Below are 20,592 nucleotides of genomic sequence, written 5' to 3'. Positions count from 1 at the left end.
ATGTAATCCGCAACCTCGAAAATAGAAATGTGTTGGCAAATGTCTCTCTGACAAGTCTCTGCGGTGGTCTGTTCTAACCAACCATGAACTGTCCTCCGAATCAGGAATCACTGCGCATTCGCGGAAGGTTTGAGTGACCCCTGTCTGCATCATGTTTGTCAAACTGAGAGAGGGGTGACAGGGCCAGATACAGAGTGCCGTGTGATCCCTGAGAGGATGTCCTAGTTGTGAAGAAACATTCCTTGTGCTAGAATTCGGCGTGGTTAGAAGGAAACACAAGTTTTATTTTTTCCTACATCAAAATCGCTGACCTTGGAATTATCAAATAGTTAGCTGAGACGACCATGGAAGATATTCTTGTGCTAACAACATAAAGAACTCGATCAAAGAATATCAAATTCTTGTTGCAACTAGCCAGAAAATGCTTCTGCTGAAATCAGCCATGAATTTGATACAATCCTAGAATACAATAAGGGCAGAAACTATGACCATTTGATGCTAGGGGCTAAGCCGAGTTTGAACAAGTCTAGGAGATGAGCGACTACCGGGGCGGAAGCACACAGGTCGGCGTGGACACCCATTCTCCAACATATGCATCCGCCTTGTCCTTTCTAACGTTTATGATTTTACCGGCCCGTCACCGTTACCGCACTCCATAATAGTTCTCCTAGGTGTGGCGCCTTTTCTAGCCCACAAAAGGGGCTGGAAATACTCGAGCCTTTCTCAAGCGAAATAAGATAGATATCCGAATCCCGGAGGGGGCGACAATCTAATATCCATTACATATCAAAATACCTATAGAACTCGCCTAATGCATGCGGAAAGTTTGAACTCTTACCCGCCATACTGCACCTCCTCAATTACCACCTGGGGGACAGTGGTAACCTTTCTTCGGGCATCACTATGATACCCGTATGCAGGACATGCATAGAATGAAGCTTGCAAGGAGCTTTCCTGGGAGGGATCCTCTTTTCCATCATCTTCGCTTTATTATTGTATCCTTAAAAGGGGGAATCCCCTCTTATTATGCTGTTTGCTAATCATGCCCTTATGAAATAAGGGTCAGAGCTTGCATGGTGATGCATTTTTAGATAGTGATTAAACGCATTCCCTGACGAGCCTTTCCTAAATCCACACCAAATGGCATTAGAAAAGAAAAATCAGAGACTGAAGCTCAATTCAAGAAAGTCCGACATCAGTATGCTCGGTTTTTGTTATTCTTGAGGTTTTTGTTAACAAAGGGCCACTCGTAAGTTATTGTGGACGAACAACAAGCAAACCTCCTGGATCCTATTTCAAAGTAGCACATTTAACTGATTCAGAAATTTTACTGTGGTCCTCAGATGTTATAGCCAATCTTTGTCTTCAATTATTTGGCATTCTGTTTCATTGCGGGTTCTCTGTGAAGTGCGGAGACCGATTGTGCACTACCTGAGTGCTCATATCATTGCCAAAAAAAATGAGGCCCGGAGGCGAATACGACCCCAGGTCGATTTAGAGGTTGTGGACAAATTAGTTTGTGAAATAGTGGAGATTCCTAGGCAATTGATTCATCTTTCAATACCTGTTTATATTTCAGGAAGCCACTCCAAATCCTTGAGCTTGATGAGAATCTGCTTTTTGAAAATGTTGTCTATCTAGTCTACCATCTGAAGCTCCCTCGAGAACATACATAACACGAATGGCGTCATGGTGGAGGATACTCGGGAGAGCCAACCTACATCATTTGCTGCTAGACTCCTATAAGTCTCCTTCAAGAAATGAAACAACCTTTGTTTGATGTTGGTCGAGGAGAAGTCAAAGGCAAGAGATATCCTAAACGGGTGAAGTTTTAGGTAATTGGGCATGCGCACCGTGTCAGTCGACCAGCTTTATAATAACAAAAATACTTTCAAGACGTTGCAGCAAAGGATTTCATTTCTACATACTCTTCCATGGCATCGCTAGTGGCATCAATGATCACTATTGACTATGTATTTCCATTTCCCCAATGGCTACACCCAGAGAAGCTAGGCTCTTCGATGTTGAATTCCTTACCATTGCTGTTGAGTACTAGGGTAATTCATGATTCTGGAAGATCCGTATACCTGGCCAAGCATCCTCTCCTGAGAGCATTGCAATAGTCCTAGTAAGCACTCGGGCCACGCCTTGCTGTGCGTGACTCGGAAGGTAAATCATATCTTTTCTCGTTGCAAGTAATTCGCGATGGAGTGCTGAAAAGCGTCTCTACACCTACAAATTCAAACCCGAAGGCAGTTTTGTCACCAGCTATGCAGGCTATTTATTTTCATCTCATATCAGCCATGTCTTATTCAACCCTTGTTTTTTCAGTAACCTCAGGGGAAACGACGGATCATGTCTTAAAAATAACTCTTTACATCTGCTGAGATTGTGTGGTAAGATTAACGTCCCAACACAATCAATTATATTCAAACATCTTGAAGCATATAATTTTTCGATCAGTTTTTCTACAAGAGCACCAGGACCCTGGGGGTTGGTAAGATCATCGACATGGGCCAGCATGAGACCAGCTATCACAGTCGGGAGAAAAATTCTAACGAACCAAAGCAAAAGGTACCTGACGCTTTGCTGAGTGGGTTGACGACTTCCTGGCCCGCGGAGTAAAAGCAACCGTTCCTTGCAAGCATTCTCAAGAACTTGATGTCCCATCCATTCGGCTCGTAAGGCTATCCTTATTTGAATAACTGGTTAGTTCCCTAGGAACTCTCTGTACTCTGCTGGTCTAGACAACAAGAAAAAGGATTCATATGTTGAAATAAAACATTTCCGAAAACAAACAACCAAGAAGGAACCTTAAACCGCAGCTATCATATAGGGGTACCTTACATCATTTAATCCTTTATTTTCCGGTCCATGCTTTTCTTTGTTTCTGTTTCCTGTTTCCCCCCATATTTTCTGGAAAAGCTTTTGAACCCGATCTCCTGGTGCTGTGGGGCGTTGTGGCACTGATTTAGCTCGTCCTCATTGTTACCTTCGACGTAAAAGGCAATGACAGTTTCTCTTCAGGATAATTCTACCTTTTATTTATGCTTTATTCGATTTTAGTTTTAGTATTTTTTTTTTCTTTTTGCGGGAGTAAATACAGTCGTACAACACACCAGAGCAGCCAACAAGGGCTGAATGGCATCTGAAACACATCCTGTTAAACAGGCAGGTCGAGGTTAGGACGCATTGTCATGGCGTTACTAGCGGTCCGTTGAGCGTTTGGAAAACGAGGAAATGGAATGTGTGGAGGAATACTCTGTAGTATTGGGGCACGCTGCCGGACTTGGGTGATATTTAATGAATGGCTATCGTGTTCTTGCCTCTGTCTTGATAGGTTTGGAGATAAACGTTCAGCTTGAAGGTTTCATGCCGTATTAGGTTTTTTGGTCGGGGCTCACAGACCACATCGAGGCAACCCCAGCATTTGAGCAGGCTGAAAACAGCCAGGATATTCATTGATTAGGGTTTCAATGGCCATAGCTCTAGCTACCAAATTACTGGTGTCTCTCCGATTTTAAATGGCCTGCGCCAACATTTGAATTCAAGAAACGCATAGCCATTATGATCCAGGGCGCTGGCTAGATCTCTTATTTTTGCTCTATGCAGGGAGGTCAAACGAAGGAATACATGGCTGGCGTACTCCGTACTGTCGAACAACAGGGGCATCAGCAAATAGGGTTTAACATTCGGGAGGCCCATGGCTCGCAGGAGTTTATATGAACGAATGGAGGTGCTAATATATCCCCATCTCAGGAGTGGATAATCAGCCGTCAGTGCTTGACGTATATTTTGCAGTCCACGATTTCAATTGGGCCTGAGGATACGGTGAAAGCTTTTGCTGGTGATTGATTGCTCACATGTCACAGCGCCATGTCTGTCAATTGGTCGATGTCTGGCGAGCAAAAAGCAAAGCGTAAAAAGGAGATGGCGTGGGGAAGGGGGCGCTAGATATAATTTGACAATGCTCATTGGAAAGCCATGAGGGCATCAGAATGTGAACAATGCAGTATAAACGCTGGACATTCAGGAAAGAAACAGCATCCAGGAACACGAGGAAGCTCGAAGCAGCAAGCAGATTCTTTTTCCGGGACGAAGAAATCAGAATGGAGATTGAGGTCCACTGTGAATTACTGCGTAATGCAGCAGTGGAAAAGGGGAACAATTATAATCATTGTACTGTCCCTGTACATGGCATCGAGGAGCTTATCGATAGTTCGTTATACGCAGTTCATGTAGCTAGTATTGAAGGTGATGTGCTGGGCATGCATCCCATTTTCTAGTTATGGGGCAGCAGCTCGCCATACTCACTTCGAGGGTCGCAAGGTGAACGAACAGTTGGTAGTGAGTTAACTGTGTTATTCACATCAAAGTAGCCAGAGCCAGCTCTTTGCTTCTAAATCTGTCCATTTTTGGGCTTTATAACGTCGAGAGATGACCATGTGGTAAGGTTTTAGCGAAATTTGAAAGCAGATCAATACCGATAAGTACGAAGGTACTTTGAATTGCGTTGAATTTGCGAGGTAGTGGAGGTATCCTCCTTGACGCAGCCATACCATATCATGTAATACCACACTTTCATAGTTACCAGCGGTACCATCGGTGCCAAATTGCAGGCAGGATTGTGCCCGTTGGCTCAGAGGAGTTTAGCGGGAACTGGTATCTTTCGGTCTCCTCGTCACACTTTTCACGGCGGCTCGGCGACTGGCTGGCTCTGAAGCCCCTTCCAGAGCGCGACACCCCATACCAGCAATACCGCTGAATCGCTGATACAAGGCTGTAATAAACATTGATCAATTTGATCAATCAGCCTCCATGCTCCATCTCAACCTCCATCGTCCTCCCTTCGAAGCCGCCATTCCATACTCCTTTCCTTCCCTCCGGCCTCCCTTTCACCATCAAACGCCAGTTTTATCCTATATCTCTCCTTTTGCCATCGATCTTCCGCATATTCTTGTTCGTGATCCACACTGCACGTCTCCTATCCCGTCTTGGCTGCCCGATTGACAGCACTTCGAGTCCGTCTGGTTGCCGTACTTTTACGGTAGCGGAGGAACCTCCATTTCACACTCAGGTTCTTGACGGGCAAAAGCCTGTGAATGTTTGCAGCGACAACTAGATATATTGGCAGAAGGGTTTGGTTGTGCTTTCACTACCACTCCATATATCTGACGGGACTCCCCTCCCCGCAAAGCATCAATTAGGGGCTACGAGTCTACTTTAGCGTCTATTGACTGGGGCATTTATTTGATCTTTTGAATCTAGGACCACGGTCGACACTGGTTGTCAGACTTTCTCGCGACCTGGACGTGTTATCCCCCACCATCTTCGAAAATTCCCCTTACCCATTCCAACGATATCTATCTATCTGCTCTTCGGAGCCCAATTTTTTTTTTTTTTTTTTATCGACCGTGGCGAATTATCTCCTTCGTTTCGAACTCTCCCACGAAACTTCTATCCTCACGATTACTTCTGCGGGCCGCCTGGTGTCTGCAATACTACTTTCTAAGAGCCAGTGCTGGAACCGATCGCAATCTCCTCTTCGGGTCCCAAATTCCTTGACGTTTGAGGCTCCTTGGTGCAGTACTTGGAGGAGTGAGCAACTTGGTTGATATCGTTACGACCACCTTATGAAATCACGTACCCATGGGAATGCCGTATTATCTCAGATCACAGGTGACCTCTCACCGATAGCGCCGAATACGTCCTCCGAAATGGCGTGGGCCATCCCCGCCGACCTTTCGCGACACATTCCTCCCAGGCCTCCATTTGCTTCACAACACTCGAGCTCATTACCCTCTACTCCTTATCAACACCCTCGTGGTCTCCAGTTCGTATCGAGATCTCCGTCGCCGAACCGCAGGAGCAGCTCTCCACGATCGACTCACTCAGAATCCACCCACCTACTCCCATCACTACGACGACCCTATGGAGGCTGTAAATACGAAACTGGAATGGCTCATTTCCGCCGGCGGATTCCGTATTCGCTGGGGAGCGAACTCTTACCCAAGGAATTGGGTCCATTGAAGGACCAACTGGATTCCGCTGACGAAAAAAAGCTTAGTGGAGATATGAGAGAACTTTATGATAGGCTTTTGCCGTCAGAGGAGAGTGAATCTCGACGGTTGAAGTTCGTGGACAAGTTAGAGAATTTATTAAACAAGCAATGGCCAGGGAACAACATTCGAGTTCATGTGTTTGGGTCTTCCGGGAACAAACTTTGTTCAAGCGATTCTGATGGTAAGAATTTGCGAGGACGGATATAATTAGTGCAGTGGGCTAATGTTCTACTATCCTAGTTGACATTTGCATTACTACGACCTACAAAGAGCTGGAGAAGGTTTGCATACTGGCTGACTTCCTTGCAAAAAGTATGAACTAGTCCAAAGATGATTTTCCTAGTCGTACTTCAGCTGATTTTCTCTCTAGGTGGCATGGAGCGAGTTGTTTGCGTTTCCCATGCACGAGTTCCGATTGTGAAAATCTGGGACCCCGAATTGCGGTTGGCCTGCGATATGAATGTCAATAACACCCTTGCTCTCGAGAATACCCGAATGATCAGAACATACGTTGAGATCGATGAACGAGTTCGCCAGCTAGCAATGATTGTTAAGTACTGGACTAAGAGACGAATTCTGAATGATGCTGGTCAGTCTTTCTTGGTTTTTAATTCCAGATATTGATGAACCTTGACTTATTATTTCTTCAGCCCTTGGTGGTACTCTAAGTTCCTACACGTGGATTTGCCTTATAATCAACTTCCTCCAAACAAGAAATCCTCCCATCTTGCCTAGTTTACAAGAAAGACGTGCCAAGCAACCGAAAAAAGCAGATGACCCCGGTTCATCGTTTGATGATGACATGGAAAAGCTGTCTGGGTTCGGGCAGGAGAATAAGTCGTCGTTGGGCGAACTTCTGTTCCAGTTTTTTCGGTACTACGGCCATGAAGTTGACTATGAAACTAAGGTCATGTCAGTACGGATGGGTACTTTGATATCAAAGGAAGGGAAAGGTTGGCATCTGCTCCAGAATAATCGACTTTGCGTTGAGGAGCCGTTTAATACATCGCGGAATCTTGGTAACACTGCAGACGATACCTCATTTCGCGGATTACATATGGAATTACGGCGAGCGTTTTCTGCAGTGGCTGAGGGAAAATTAGACGAGTGCTGTGAGCAGTATGAGTATCCTCCGGAGGAAGAACGCAATTGGGAAAGACCGCCACCTCAGCCACGACCTATACTTGCGCCGACTCCTGCTGTTCCCTCGCGAGGAGGTAGAGGGGGAGGAAGAGGAGGTCGCCATAATAATAACCACTACAATCGGGGACAGAATACTGGACGCCGATCTTCCAGCAGTACGAACCGACCGAACAACACTCGACATACAAATCCATCATTCGCAGCAGATATTGCACTCCAAGCCCAACAAGCCCAGCAGGCACAGTATCTGCTGCATGACCATCTTTATCAACAAATACAAATTCTGCAAGCTCAAGAACAAGAGTTGCGCATGCAACTTCAAAACCAAGCGCTCATCAGTGGCAGGGCACCTCCCACACTACTTCGACAACCATATTTGCAATTCCCGTTCCAGCAAGATGCATCCGGTCCAGATGAAAATTCAAGAGCCCGAGCTGGGACTGTAAATCACCCGCCTCTAACCGCTCCCGTCCGACAGCACGTGTTTTACAACCCTTCATTCATCCCAATACCCATTCCCACTCTCCAGGGAGCCACCACAGACCCGCCATCGCCCTCGACGGCTCCCTCCGCCCCTGATACTCGCCGTAATCATCGACGATCATCTGTTGCTAATGGATCCCCTCGCGGACCACTGCGAGCTCAATCCCAACCAGCACGACCTTTACAATCTCCTGTGGTACAAAATTTTGGAAACATATACCAGCCCGTACCTTTAGGTGAAGCTCCCCACACGCCAAACACAAAACTGCCACCAGCTTCTCCAAAGCGGGCAGGTGCCGAGGTCGAAAGACCTGTCACCAACGGCATTCCTATGTTTTCAAGATCGTATATGGATGAAAGTCGCGCCTCAGAGTACGTTGGGTACTACTTAGGAGACTCCCCTCAATCTCAGGCAACCCTTCATCTGCCAATGACAACTCCCCACTCTATCGCCACTGGGTTGGCAATCCAAAACAGTGGGTTGTTCTCACATCTCCGGAATCAAGCAGACTACCATCACTCCATGGGAACTTCTATTGAGAAGACCATTCCATCCACGGAACAAGCGCATGTACCTGACCATATCAAGCATTCGAAAAATACACCACCCTGTGGCCGACCCAAGTCCCAAAAAGATCGAGGTCCACTCATAGTTGATGGTTCCCTTCCGACCAACGACCGTCAGTACTCTTTGTCCACAGAAAATCTAGATCATTTCGCGCCAATGAGTTTCAGTACTTCTGCATCCGAGGATAGACCATTTGATACTTCTGGAAGTCCATCAGATACCCTCTCTCAAGGATTTCCAGACCATGCCCCTTATGATGAGGAATACGAAAAAGCCTATGGACGGGGTGGACAAGCCACACAACCACAACACCACATTAACGGTTGGGATTCTACCAACACAAAGGGCGTGGCGATAAACGGCCACCTCACCCTATCGGAGCGGCTCCAAAGGTATCAGATATCCGACACTAGTCGTTCATCTGATTGGCATGGAAAGATGAAAACGAACCAGCACAAGGGAGCTAAACAATACGCATACAGAGCAGAAAATGGGCTGCTTGACAAAGATCAACATGGTCCACATGATAACCATGTCCAGTCATCTAACCAACTGTCTGCTCTCTCCCCGGTGAAGGAAACGCGAACCGTCTCGCCCACCACAAAGCGACGAGTAAATGGTGTAGATTCCGATAGATCCAATGGGTCGAGTCATAGGAACAGACAGCGAGGGCGACATGATTCCGTCAACACTCAACATCAATTGGAAAACAGCAAAGACAAACAAACAGAAGCCCACCATCGAAAACCCAATGGCGTTCCATCATCCACCAACGGAGCCGGTGGAAACGAACATCATCAACACACTGGATCAGGCTCTGCGGGTTGGCAAACAACAACGAAGAAGAAGAACAAAAGAGGGAACAAAACCCCCGCTGAACCGGTACACAACAGCCTTTCCAATGGCGTCGAGCCTCTTCCAGCTGACGAGTCATTGAGAAAAGGCGGCTGAGGCGGAACGAAATCATCTATGAACTGTGGGACTTGCATGCTTTCCAGATTTTGAAATGCGTGGATGCGTTTTAATTATGATTATGATCGCCGGGGGTTGCGTTCAATACCTACAAACTCAACTTCGAATTTTTGTTTCAGTACTTTGCTTCGTTCATGCGTTTCTCTTGTGTGTACTGCAAATGTTCTGTACAAGTCAATTTAAAGCAACTGAATACCGACTCCCGTAGACGAGAGTTCATCCAGCCCAGTCACATGTTTGGCGCAGCCTCGCGTCTGACGAAGCACCCCTTTCTTCTCCTTCATCCAGCTCGATAGCACGAGGACTCTACGAAGTGGCTCTTGAACGCACGATGTGGTATCGGCTGTCTCAGATTCCAATGACAGTTATTCGTTCATATCATGACGTACCACTCAATGTGTGGTATTTTTCTGAGCCGGAAAAGAAAACATAGAACGGAGGTCCTGCTGTTGGTCCACCACTCTATCGTATTAACAGACCAGCATATTACTTGTATCGGTTACTTTGAATGGGAAAGGGTGACACAGTGAGCAGAGCTCACGAAGATGACAGCGAGGAGAATGGAAAGAATGATTAGGAATGGAGAACAAATCATTTCTGCGAGAAATTACCACAGTTGTCCCTTCGTCTTTTATTTCTGTTTTTTCTTATTACCTATTTCCTCTTTCTGCAGTCATGAAACGTGCGTGTTTTGTTCAGATCTTTCTTGACATGTTTTCTCGGTTTTCTTTCTCCTTTGCCATTTTTAGTTCTCAGAAGAATCAAAAGAGAGCCAAAGAAATGTTACTCCTTTTTTTGTCTATCCAGACGGTGGAGTTTGTCCTTTTTTTCATTTTTTTAAATTTTCCTTTTTGAAGCAATGTTTTGATGCTTCTTTTTAACTGAGCTTGTTATTGTAATCTGCTTTCTGCTGCTCTTCAAGGTCGGATTCCCCTTTTTGTCACCGTGGTGCCATTTTACTCTTTTAAGTACGAATATTATTCATATCTCATACTGGTGTTCTATTTTGCCTTGACATCATGACTGGATCGTCCTGTTTGTTTTCCTTTTTGTAAGTTTTTTTTTTTTTTTTTTTAACTATTTTGTCTTTTTCAAATGTGTTTCGTCCGTTTGCTTGTGCCATTCCTTTCAACTTGGATGCGTCAGGTTTATCATTGTTGTCAGCGCCAAAAATTGCTCTTGTACTTGTGGTTTATATAGTTATGCCTTTGTCTCAATCTTTATTCTTCTGTATTTCCATTTGCTATTTTTCTATTCTTTCTTTTTTCCCGCACTGCTTAATTTTTGTCAACACCACCACTTCACACTATCATATCCAGAGAACCGTGGGCGTTTTTTTTTTGTTTTTGCTTATTCCTTTCTTCTCTCTTTACCTTTTTTTCTCTCTCTTGTGCCTTTTATTTATCTTCTTCAGTTGTTTTACCATCGTTCTATTTCTTTCCTCGTTTGCATGAAACTTTCTCCCGTTAGCTGAAATAGTTTTAGTTTAAGAAGAGCACAGGATTATATTACAATAAAAATGGCCAAAGTTCAGAAATTCGATTCATGTCAATTTACACCACTATGGAAAAAATGGTGCAATATAGATATCTCTAATATGCTCTGTAGAACTTTGCTTTGTCAAGCACACATATCGAGCAAGGTAAGTGATTACAACACAAATAGAACACACCAGGAATTGGAGCTGGAAGGAGATGAGTCGATAAAAGATTAGGGGTCTTTCGTATCGAGCAAATTCAGATTTGAGGTGGCTGAGTGCAGTACAATACAATCGTGGATGGGAACATGAAGAAAGGGAAACATTAAAAAAAAAAAAAAGGGGGGGGGAGGGGAAGAAAGAAAGACGACAGCCAAAGAAAAAAGAGACAGAGATTTTATATTATAATATACATTATGTGAAGGATGCAAGAAATGAGAAGTGCAAGTCATTAAACAAAATATGAACAGAGTCACATGAACGGAAAAGGGACAAAAATAAAAATAAAAATCCAGAAACCCGTAGCCATCCTGAGAAAGAATTCTGTTGGATGGCGCTGCAGAGGAAGAAGACAAGAGAGGATTAGAGGGTGTGATGGCTGGAACATAGAACGGCCACATGCCGAAAAACATGTTAAGATAACAGTATATATGCAAGTGCAGAAAAGATCTGAGGAATCTTGAAGCGCAAGAACATGAAATCTCCAAAGGTGGCAGGCAATGCGAGACATTTATGTCTTTTCTCTGGGTTGTAATGAAAATATTCCTACCTGTATACACACTCGAAATATTAATCCTACACAACCGACGTGATTATAGCGCTTCCTAATAGGATCATCTAAACATTTTTTGCATGCATCGTACATATCCCCTTCCATTTTATATTTGCTCTTCTCAACTTCGAAGCTCAGCGAATATGTATGGAAATATAACTCGACAAGCTGTCCAGAAGACGATAAAACATTGGACAAATGTTACGGGGAACATATAACCTGGCTGGCTGTGGATGAACTCCCATATTGAGAGGAAAGCGACGGAGTAGAAATGTCGAAGAAGAACCCATGGCCTTGGGGTGACAGCTGCAAGAAGGCCGATGGGGCCATCTACCTGGCCTAACTGGAAGTAGCGGAAGCAGCCTTGTTGGAGCACTTTAAGGTAGGGGTCTATACGAAAGGTAGTTAGGCGGGAAATTAGTAGTTTAAATTAGGGTAGAGAGAGAGAGAACAGGGTTCAGGGAAGTTAAAAAGGCCGATACAGAAAAACATGGAAGGACACATACCATCTGCAGCATACAAGCTGTATAACGCCTGCGCCAAGATATTAATGACGCTCGTCAACCCTTTTCGTTCCCAATGGAACTTAGACATTTGTTTCAGGACTTGTTGTTTATTGGAGAAATCAGGGACGTTTTCAGGGCTGAGGAGTGTGCGGAGGAGGACAACGTCGCTAAATGCAACCGTCATTCCTCCACCTGTTAATGGGTGTCGCATATTCAGCGAATCGCCCAGAAATACTAGTCCAGGCGTCTTGTTTGTGGTAGGGGGGAGGAAAGAATTGGGCATAGATCGTAGGCCCCCTTTCTCGAGCGCTTTGTCGAAGGAAGGCTGTACGCATTTAGGGAGGGAGGGCAGGACAACCTTCCGCAAATGGCCCTTGACGCCGCCATTCTCAACCGACGCAGAGGGCAGGTTTTCGGGGATATCGACTAATATTCTCGTCTCGCGTGTACCGATCTGATAGAGCAGGACAGGAGGGCCGTCTGGCAATACGACGTGGCCAAAATTCTTCCGCGGAAGCTCTGCGTCTATAAGCTCCAGGCCCCAGAATTTTGACTTCACTCGAGGTGTTGTAGGGAGGTACTGTTTACGGAACTTGGAAGCGTATCCATCCGCAATAAAAGTCAGCGGGGCATAAAAGTAATCCTTCTGCCCATTGGTGGTGCATTGGACTCCCAGAACCTCATTATCCGTTGACGAATGGATGACTGAAACGGCCGTAGTCTCAACAATGGTAACATTAGGCGTCGCCCTCGCTGACTCGCGCAGGCGCATGATGAAGCGACCATGGTGAAAAGAGCGGCCTTTGAACGGCGACCCTTGTTCGTCCATGGGATACCGGATAGGTACCTCGTTCCCATGATATATCACGTCCATGCCATGACACTCAACGGCATCGATATCTTCCAGACAATGCTTCAGCCCCAGCTGATCCAGCGCCCGCACCCCTCCTGGTTGTAATAGTTCACCAACGATGCGGTCTGGTTCCTTCAACCACCTCTCGAGAAGAAGCACACTGCGCCCTTGCTTTCCCAATGCGACAGCTAGAGCACAACCAGCAATTCCAGCGCCCACTATTACAACGTCTGCCTCATGGTCCTCGCACCGCCGTCGTTCGCCTTCATCTGAGTACACTCTTGGGGTCTTGAGAGCGCCATTTCCGTTAGGTAACTGGGGAGGCATGGCCATGCTGTGGGGAATGCGAACGAGGGTACAATTCTGCACGAGTCGAGACGAGAATCAGAAAGGTATATTAACGGTGTATAAGGATGGCATAATTTCTAGAGTTAGATATAGGGGGTGACAGGCCAGTAGAAGTTTTATCTGGGAGAATTGCTTGGGAACAAAATTTCCCACTCAAAAAAAAGTTGGCAAGATACATGCATGCTGTGATTGGTGGTAAGGTCAATAAAACGAGACAGTAATGATTAATCATCGACTTGGCAAATTTAGTGACGCCGCTTCCAAGCATGTGATTGTCCGAATGTTCCTGGCTAGATTTTGCTAGTTCAACCATTGCAGCGATACGGAACGTCGTACGAGACTGGTGATGCCACTGGTGTGCTACTAATTACAAATAAAGATTATATGGTGCTATATCAAAGCCAGTGGCTCATTACGGGAACAAAAACTCCGGCCTTGACTGTGAGGTCTAGAATCGTTACATTATTATTCCTTAACACTAGCTTGCCACATGTCCATTAGGCACAAAATTGTCTAGGTATGAGTTAACTCGGCCAAAAGAAACAGGATGAGACGAAAAGTGCGAAAATGAAAATGAAAATGAAAAGCCAGGAAAGTGGAAAGATACACAGGAAAGATATGCATTTTTTTTGAAAAAAAAAAAAAAAAAAAAAAAAAATATGAAAATGAAAATGACCGTTCTAAACGCCCAGGGTAGTAACTTTACTATATACAGAAACAGGAAAGGACATCTCGGTGGATCATACGACACGAAGCCGCGCGGATTCCTCCATAGTTGGTTCCTCGAAGGGATCCTCGGCTCCGTCTGCAAATACGCCACTTTCACTCCAATCCCGTTCCTCGGCCGCATCTGGCGAGAAACATTTCTCCAACTCCGCACGCTCCTTCCAGTTCCTGACAATATAATCCGTGTACCGTAAATCCTCAAATTTGTAACCTTTAAGCTGTGGACCCTTCTCCAGGCCGTTACCGGAGCCAGTGTTCGAACCAGGCGTCCTGGCCTGGCCCTTCAACATTTCTATGGCCTCCGGGAACGAAATAAAGCGATCAGGTCCGAATTTTCTAGCCTTGAATGTGTGACGTAGAATCCGTGCCAATTTCGAGATATGCGCCATCTCCCGATTGAAGCTTTCTCTCGTATAGTTGCTTGGCAGGGGATAGATATTCTTGGATCTTGAAACGATGAAACTGATCTCATCACAAAGATCGCGGTTGACTGCTGATGGGCGTTTGAGCCCCGTAAATATCGCCCACCTAACGCCCTTGAAGTTTCCCGAGCGATAAAATGCTCTGGCAATGAATTTTATCGCAACGGGATCGAATGGTGCGAACGCGGTGTATTTGGATTGGTTGATTGCCCGGAACATATCAAGGACTGCAGCGTTATTGCCGATATCCAGGAGTCGAGCTGCAACGGTAGACGCTGCGTGGTGCTTAACAGGCAGGAGTTTCTGTTGTCGGATGTTGTAGAAATTCAAGACTGCCATCTTTACGGCTTCTATCTCACCCATTTCGCTTGCTTGCATAACCGCCTGGAAGAATTGGGAGGTAACAGGTTTGCTCGGGAGCTGCAGTGTCTCGAATTCCTGCAAAATTGTTTTCGCATCCCGTGTATCTCCGTGGAGAAGAATACTAGCAGTCACGGCCAAATCTAGGTGTAGATGTTTCATGACCATACCGGATTTTTTGGCATCTTGGAAGGAAGTTAGGGATAATTCCGGTTTTCCGGCATTTATGAAATACATCATCTGTGTATGTAGCGGTGTAAACTGTCTTATATGTCTTGAAGACTCCGGCATCGACATGGCTCGTCGCCACATAGCTGCGGTTTCTTGTGAATTAGGCTTCTTTTCCGATTCATTGAGTGGGAACGAAGTTGCATCATATCCCAGCACTTGGCGGGATGTGGCTGCGTAGCCATACTTCTGTTCAGTCGCACGGAACATTCTCCATAAACCAGTGGGGCTACATTTTGCAGATAGACGCGCTTCCTGGAGCAGTTCCATGAAGTACGGTCGTTCCAGTTTGAGCTTCCAACCCTTCTCTTTCACCGTTTGTAAAATTTCCTCTACCATTTCCACAGTCCCTTTCTGTATAATGGCTTTGATGATTTGATCGAAAAGCAGTTTGTCAGGTACCAGCCCATAGGTATTGATGGCATCGAAAACGAACTGGTGAATTGCATTCCCCGAATTTGCAATCCAAAACTCGAGGAAAACACGGTGGAACATCTGCGTGAATCTAAATGGATCTTTTGCTGACAGCCCAAGTTCATGCATCCGTGCCAAGGTGTTTCTTACCCCATCCCAATCGCAGTTCACTGCCTTTCCGTACGCAACGAGTCCTAGCGTTCGCGTTTTGAGCGGGATATTGTAGGTGTCTTGCATAGTCTTAACGAGCATATCAGCCTTGTCGGACATTCCAAACTCGACATATGCGCCCAGTAAGGGGTCGAAAAGCTTCTCCGTAGGGGAGATTCGACAAGATGCCAAAGTGTCCAGCAATTTTCGAAATTGCGTTTCCATGAGGACGATACTTCGAGTTCTGCTCCACAGCCCACCAAGATATATTCCGCATGCGCCGCAGTCCGTATCATTTCCGACGTATTTGAATAACACGGTCTTAGCCTCGGATAATCGGTGTGAACTGATAAGAGACTTAAGTACAACCCTCAACAATACCGGAGTGAGTTCAAACTCTTTAGCATATTTTAGGTATAAAGTCGCTAACGACTCAAACCTCCCATTTTTCCACATCGCCAACAGCATGATCTCCCATAACGGGGGAGTGAGCTTTTGGTTTGCTTCGAACCAGTAGAAGAGCTTCTGTGCGAGGTGGATCCTGTTTCTATGCAAACTTGTGTACAAAAGATGGACAGCAATGTCATTCCTGGCTTCCTCGTTGGCTTTCGAAGTTGCATTCGCATCACGTAAAAATCTTAGAGTAGCTTCATCAAGCATGTGGTGATCCAAAAGTCTCTGCACGGCAAGAGAAGGGTCATTCGGCGGTAAATCTTGGTACTTTTCTCGAAATTCTGGCGGGACACTCATGGGATAGGCCAGATCCGTACGCACTTCTTTGCGGCTCTTCAATTTAGGTTTATATTTATTTAAGAAAAATGATGGCTGAGGGGGCACTTGAGCAATGCCTTGAGGTTGGCTGATCGCTGACGAGCGAACGGGGGGTTTTAAGGCCTCACGTGGAGTTTGACCGGCGGCCTCGAAAGATTCGTTGGCCACACCAATGCTATTATCACTGACTCCCGTCGTGTGAGATTCCCGAGGGTTTGCACCATCTGCACGATCCATGTTCGCTTCTGGGCTATTGGCAAGTTGATGCCTTTGGCGCTCGCTTCTCTTCTTAAAGGATGCCAGACCAAGGAACTCGCCAGCTTCCGCAGCCTCCATCATTTGGGCTACAGTCGCAGCTCCAGTGCCAGCATTGTAATTTGGACATGACGTCTGGAGACTTCGCTTGGATTCGACAATGCGTTCGGCAAACCGAACCCGGCGATGGAGGTCGTAGGTAATAGTTCCGACGGCACAGAACCCCCCAATGGCTCCAATGGCTGACCCAGCCAAAGCTAGCTGTCGGAGAACACGTAATGCATTACGAGACGGAACCCCAGTTCGAGCGGATTGGCGGGGGAACATTGTGAGGAAGGCTGTTTAAGGGAGGTTCGGGAACCAGGTCTGATTGACAATCCATCAAGCGAAACCCATGGACCAAGGTTTCCTAGGCGGAATAGAAGGCGCAATGGCCGCTTCTACGGTGAGCAATGTGACGAGTGGCGTTCTGGGAAGAGATGGTCCTGATGTAAATGAAAAAGTACCAGCAATTCCATGGGAGTTTGTCGATGACTTTTTTTCCGGATCTAAGTCGTTGGAGATAGGATTACTTCTTGGCGATAGCACGTGATCTTGCAATTGAGCCGCTATATAAGATGCTTTTTTTGCTACATACAAGTATATTCTATAATTTCAAGAGCTGTATTTACAGGTTGCGAATGCCATAATGAAAAACACTGAACGAAATTCAGGCCGCAAAACAATATAAACAGGAAAGGAAATTTGCCTCATCTACTGCCCACCAACACCACCAGGAAAACGCCGGAAATCAAGGGCAAAAAGCTATACTTACCTGCACCAATATCTTCAAAGAAGCCAACGAACCAAATCAATCCAGACTTTTAGACCCTACAAAAGAGTTCCAACTTGAAATTTCCTAGATTTACGGAGTACTGATACCTATGCCAAAGTTATCTTGGGGTTGACTGGTGCAGGTAGGTTGAGAGGGCACTGGAAAAAGGACGCCGAATCGGTCACAAGAACTCCACAAAACGATACCATATCCTCAACTAATCTTGCTCTCCTGTCTCCAGGTTGTCGTCGTGTGGCTCAAAGTTGTCGTCCATATATACTAGCAATGCAGTCAATAGCTTGGATATAAAATGGGATTTGGGGATTGATACTGCCGTGACATACCATGAGGTTTAATGAAAAAGGATGCCATCGCTATTAAAAATAATGTAGCGACTTGGCACATAAATACAGCTTGTGGTAGCGTACCGACGGTTGAGCTGTATATCAAGTTGAAAATTGTCGGCGCCACCACGCGCGCAAGTGCATGAAGCAGACCAAGCGCACCTAGCAGCTGGCCGGTCCTATTAGCGGGGATATGCTTCGTCAACGAGGACGTGAGCGTTGGCGAAGCCATTGCACTCATCGATGCGAACGCGCCGGAGAGGAGCAGCAGCCCACCAGTCCGAACAGTGCAGTACCCGAGATATCCGATCAGATCGATCATCGTAGATATCCTGATTATGATTATATCCAGCATATCGGAGCCAGTGTTGACCCGACTCCTTTGGCTAAGCGGGCCACGGACCAGACGAGTTATTGTTGGAAGAGCCACAAGTAGCATAACCACTCGGACAGAGCTGGCTACGGACACAAATATGCTAGACTCAAAATTGCCCCAGTCGAACATGTACTCGGAATAAATCACAATGATCGACATAGTCCCCATCCCGACGCCGAAGAGAACAGCGTCCATGGATGCAAGGATTATGAGATTAATTCGTAATTCGCGAAGGGAGCGTCTGCCGAGTGAGCTCGTGGAGCTTGGGAACAGGATAGAGAGGGGCTTCAAGAGATTCAACGGATTAAAATCCCCTCGCGACCAGGAAGGAACTTGACGGAACTTGAGAGGGCCTATCCCTTGACTCTTGCGATTAGCCAATTGGCGAGCTTCCGACAGTGACTCTGGCACAGCGAAAAGCATAAATAGGATGAAGAATAGCAGGCAACCTAAGACGGAATAGAATAGGTAAAGGATATTGCCCGTCCACTTGATGAGATATCCAGCAAGCAAGGGACCCAGAGCAATGCCACCAAATAAAACGCCATAGAAATATCCGAATGCTACGTTTCTGTTATGTGGCGGTACGCAATCTGCCGCGTATGACTGAGTAAGAGCTACCGCTGTCGTGAAGGATCCAAACAATCCATCAAACATCGCTGCTAGGAGCAAAATATTGACCGATATCCTACCATCTTGAGCCGCCACCATCGCCATGACAAGTTGGCCGAGAAACATGCCAAATCCCGAGAGGGCAATGATCTTAGTTCTGCCATAACCATCGGTTAGAGTCCCAAGTCTCGGGCTTGTGATGGCTGCGAGGATACCAGATATTAAGTTCAGTTGCAGTTGAAGTCTCGAGGCTCGGGATTGGATCTCGGGAATCCGACATTGCGGGTTCGTATCTCCAAAGATGACGGGAGCAAAAGTAAAGGTAGGATCTTCTATCGCCCTGTCGGATAGATATTGGCGGCAAATCAATGTCAAGGCGAGATTTATCTGCGGCACGACGACTCCCCCGAATGCAATCGTGAATGGGAAAAGTGGAGGTAGTACCCAGAATATCTACCCGAAATCCAGATGAATATAAAAATAATTAATAGATTAGTATAGAAGGCAACGGGAGAAGGTGCTGTACTGGGCCGTAAGTACCGGTAACCTCCACTGCTCTTCTGCCACCCAAAGGAACCATGATTGTGGTGGGGGTTTTCCAATACTTATGGCCTGGCACTGTATATAAAAACGCCAAAAGGGATATGCTCACAGAAGGACGTTTCCACCACGGTTTGCGGTCATTTTCCTCCTCCAACAGTGCATCCTGAGTTCCGTCCTGATTGCTTGAATTGCCGCTCTCGACCAATTGCGATGTTGGGATATCATTGTCCACGAGCAGTCTGGTGGTTTCTGTTGGCACAGCAGGGCTCGCGGTCCGTGACCTAGACATAGAGTGGGGCCTCGCAGAACAAAGCGAGGAAGCGGAAGAAGCTACCCATTGGACTGGCTCATCTCCTTCTACTGCAAACGTAGTCTCCGCTTCCATTGGCGTGGAAGGAACCGATTCGGGTCAGGGATAACGGAGCAGGACTGAGGAGGGTCTCGGCGCATCAAGCTCAGTGATAGGTCGAGGATAATAATTCCTTAGCAGGAAAATCCACAGCACCAATCTTCTCACAACAATCCCAGGGGAATATATATAGATATATGCATGTATGTATATGTATGGAGAGCTTGTGATTGTTTTCCGGTGGATATAGGCTCCGTCAGAGTGCCATGTTTATTGAATGAACTATGAGGAATGCCAGGTCATGATACTTGTAGGAATACCGAGCTGGCGGACTCTCCAAGAAACCCCGGCCGGAGTTGATTTCTAAGCTCCCTGATAACAAGTAATGGAGCTAGCGCCCTACTGTCTAGCATCAGCTCGGAGGGATTGCTGTCTGCGAGAAGAGGGAGAAGCTCTCGGCAGTGCCCTGGTCCGACTCGGGGCCGTCCCGGCAAAAGAAGGCTTGGGACTCGGGTAGGAGCAATTCCATGGAACCAGCACTGAACTGGACTGTTGGAGGGGATATTGGGAATTTGGGTGGTTCGAGACCTCTACTACCACAAACTCAGTGGCCTAACTAGTTAACCAACCCGACCCAACCCATGGAGTTGATTCGCTCATTGCCGCAGGATAGTCATATTTGCATCTGTCGGCGATACCAGTTTAACTGCTTCTAACTCCTTTAATGCGCTGATTGTCTGGGGAGAAAGCGGGCAAACTGAATGGGCGTTCCACCCAAAATGGCTTTGTATCCGATATCGACAAGAGCACTATCTGATTCGAACACGTTCCTTGTTATGTACAGTACAAGGACCAGGATGCTGTGGATATCTACCCCCGATGTCCATTGGTGACACCGCATCGAGGGCCAGATGGTCAGGTATAAAGGAGCGGGGCGGGGGAGACAATCGAGGACGAGAGAGGGCAAAAGAGGAATGAGAGGTAGACGACAATTCCAACCCAACTCCATTCACCTATGCATATATCCATGCAAAGCACCCAGAC

The 20,592-nt window shown here is 46.3% G+C and overlaps 6 protein-coding genes across 6 annotated transcripts; 2 read left to right on the top strand and 4 right to left on the bottom strand.

Annotated features, from left to right (window-relative positions):
- Positions 1 to 2,125: 2,125 nt before the first annotated feature.
- HCBG_02047 (uncharacterized protein) lies at positions 2,126 to 3,705 on the bottom strand (the record flags this gene model as incomplete). The annotated part of the gene is made up of 4 exons (XM_045429096.1): positions 2,126 to 2,268; positions 2,564 to 2,687; positions 3,120 to 3,160; positions 3,654 to 3,705. The coding sequence occupies 4 exons, from the start codon at positions 3,703 to 3,705 to the stop codon at positions 2,126 to 2,128; spliced, it is 360 nt and encodes a 119-aa protein (XP_045290882.1).
- A 302-nt stretch (positions 3,706 to 4,007) lies between these two features.
- HCBG_02046 (uncharacterized protein) lies at positions 4,008 to 4,765 on the top strand (the record flags this gene model as incomplete). The annotated part of the gene is made up of 3 exons (XM_045429095.1): positions 4,008 to 4,238; positions 4,287 to 4,347; positions 4,620 to 4,765. The coding sequence occupies 3 exons, from the start codon at positions 4,008 to 4,010 to the stop codon at positions 4,763 to 4,765; spliced, it is 438 nt and encodes a 145-aa protein (XP_045290881.1).
- Positions 4,766 to 5,504: 739 nt separating this feature from the next.
- Positions 5,505 to 9,207, top strand: HCBG_02045 (PAP/25A associated domain family; the record flags this gene model as incomplete). Its single annotated transcript, XM_045429094.1, has 3 exons — positions 5,505 to 6,243; positions 6,433 to 6,651; positions 6,713 to 9,207. 3 exons carry the CDS (start codon positions 5,718 to 5,720, stop codon positions 9,205 to 9,207), a joined length of 3,240 nt encoding a protein of 1,079 aa, XP_045290880.1.
- Positions 9,208 to 11,598: 2,391 nt separating this feature from the next.
- Positions 11,599 to 13,169, bottom strand: HCBG_02044 (squalene epoxidase; the record flags this gene model as incomplete). The annotated part of the gene is made up of 2 exons (XM_045429093.1): positions 11,599 to 11,867; positions 11,984 to 13,169. 2 exons carry the CDS (start codon positions 13,167 to 13,169, stop codon positions 11,599 to 11,601), a joined length of 1,455 nt encoding a protein of 484 aa, XP_045290879.1.
- Positions 13,170 to 13,833: 664 nt separating this feature from the next.
- Positions 13,834 to 16,837, bottom strand: HCBG_02043 (uncharacterized protein; the record flags this gene model as incomplete). Its single annotated transcript, XM_045429092.1, has 1 exon — positions 13,834 to 16,837. One exon carries the CDS (start codon positions 16,835 to 16,837, stop codon positions 13,925 to 13,927), a length of 2,913 nt encoding a protein of 970 aa, XP_045290878.1.
- Positions 16,838 to 17,541: 704 nt separating this feature from the next.
- Positions 17,542 to 19,966, bottom strand: HCBG_02042 (uncharacterized protein; the record flags this gene model as incomplete). The annotated part of the gene is made up of 3 exons (XM_045429091.1): positions 17,542 to 17,603; positions 17,669 to 19,109; positions 19,309 to 19,966. 3 exons carry the CDS (start codon positions 19,582 to 19,584, stop codon positions 17,542 to 17,544), a joined length of 1,779 nt encoding a protein of 592 aa, XP_045290877.1.
- Between the last annotated feature and the right edge of the window lie 626 nt (positions 19,967 to 20,592).

Source organism: Histoplasma capsulatum (genome assembly GCF_000150115.1).
Source record: "Histoplasma capsulatum G186AR genomic scaffold supercont2.2, whole genome shotgun sequence".
In the NCBI taxonomy this organism is placed as follows: Eukaryota; Fungi; Ascomycota; class Eurotiomycetes; order Onygenales; family Ajellomycetaceae; genus Histoplasma; species Histoplasma capsulatum.
The sequence above is the reverse complement of the archived record's forward strand: the minus strand, read 5'-3'. Positions and strand labels throughout refer to the sequence as shown.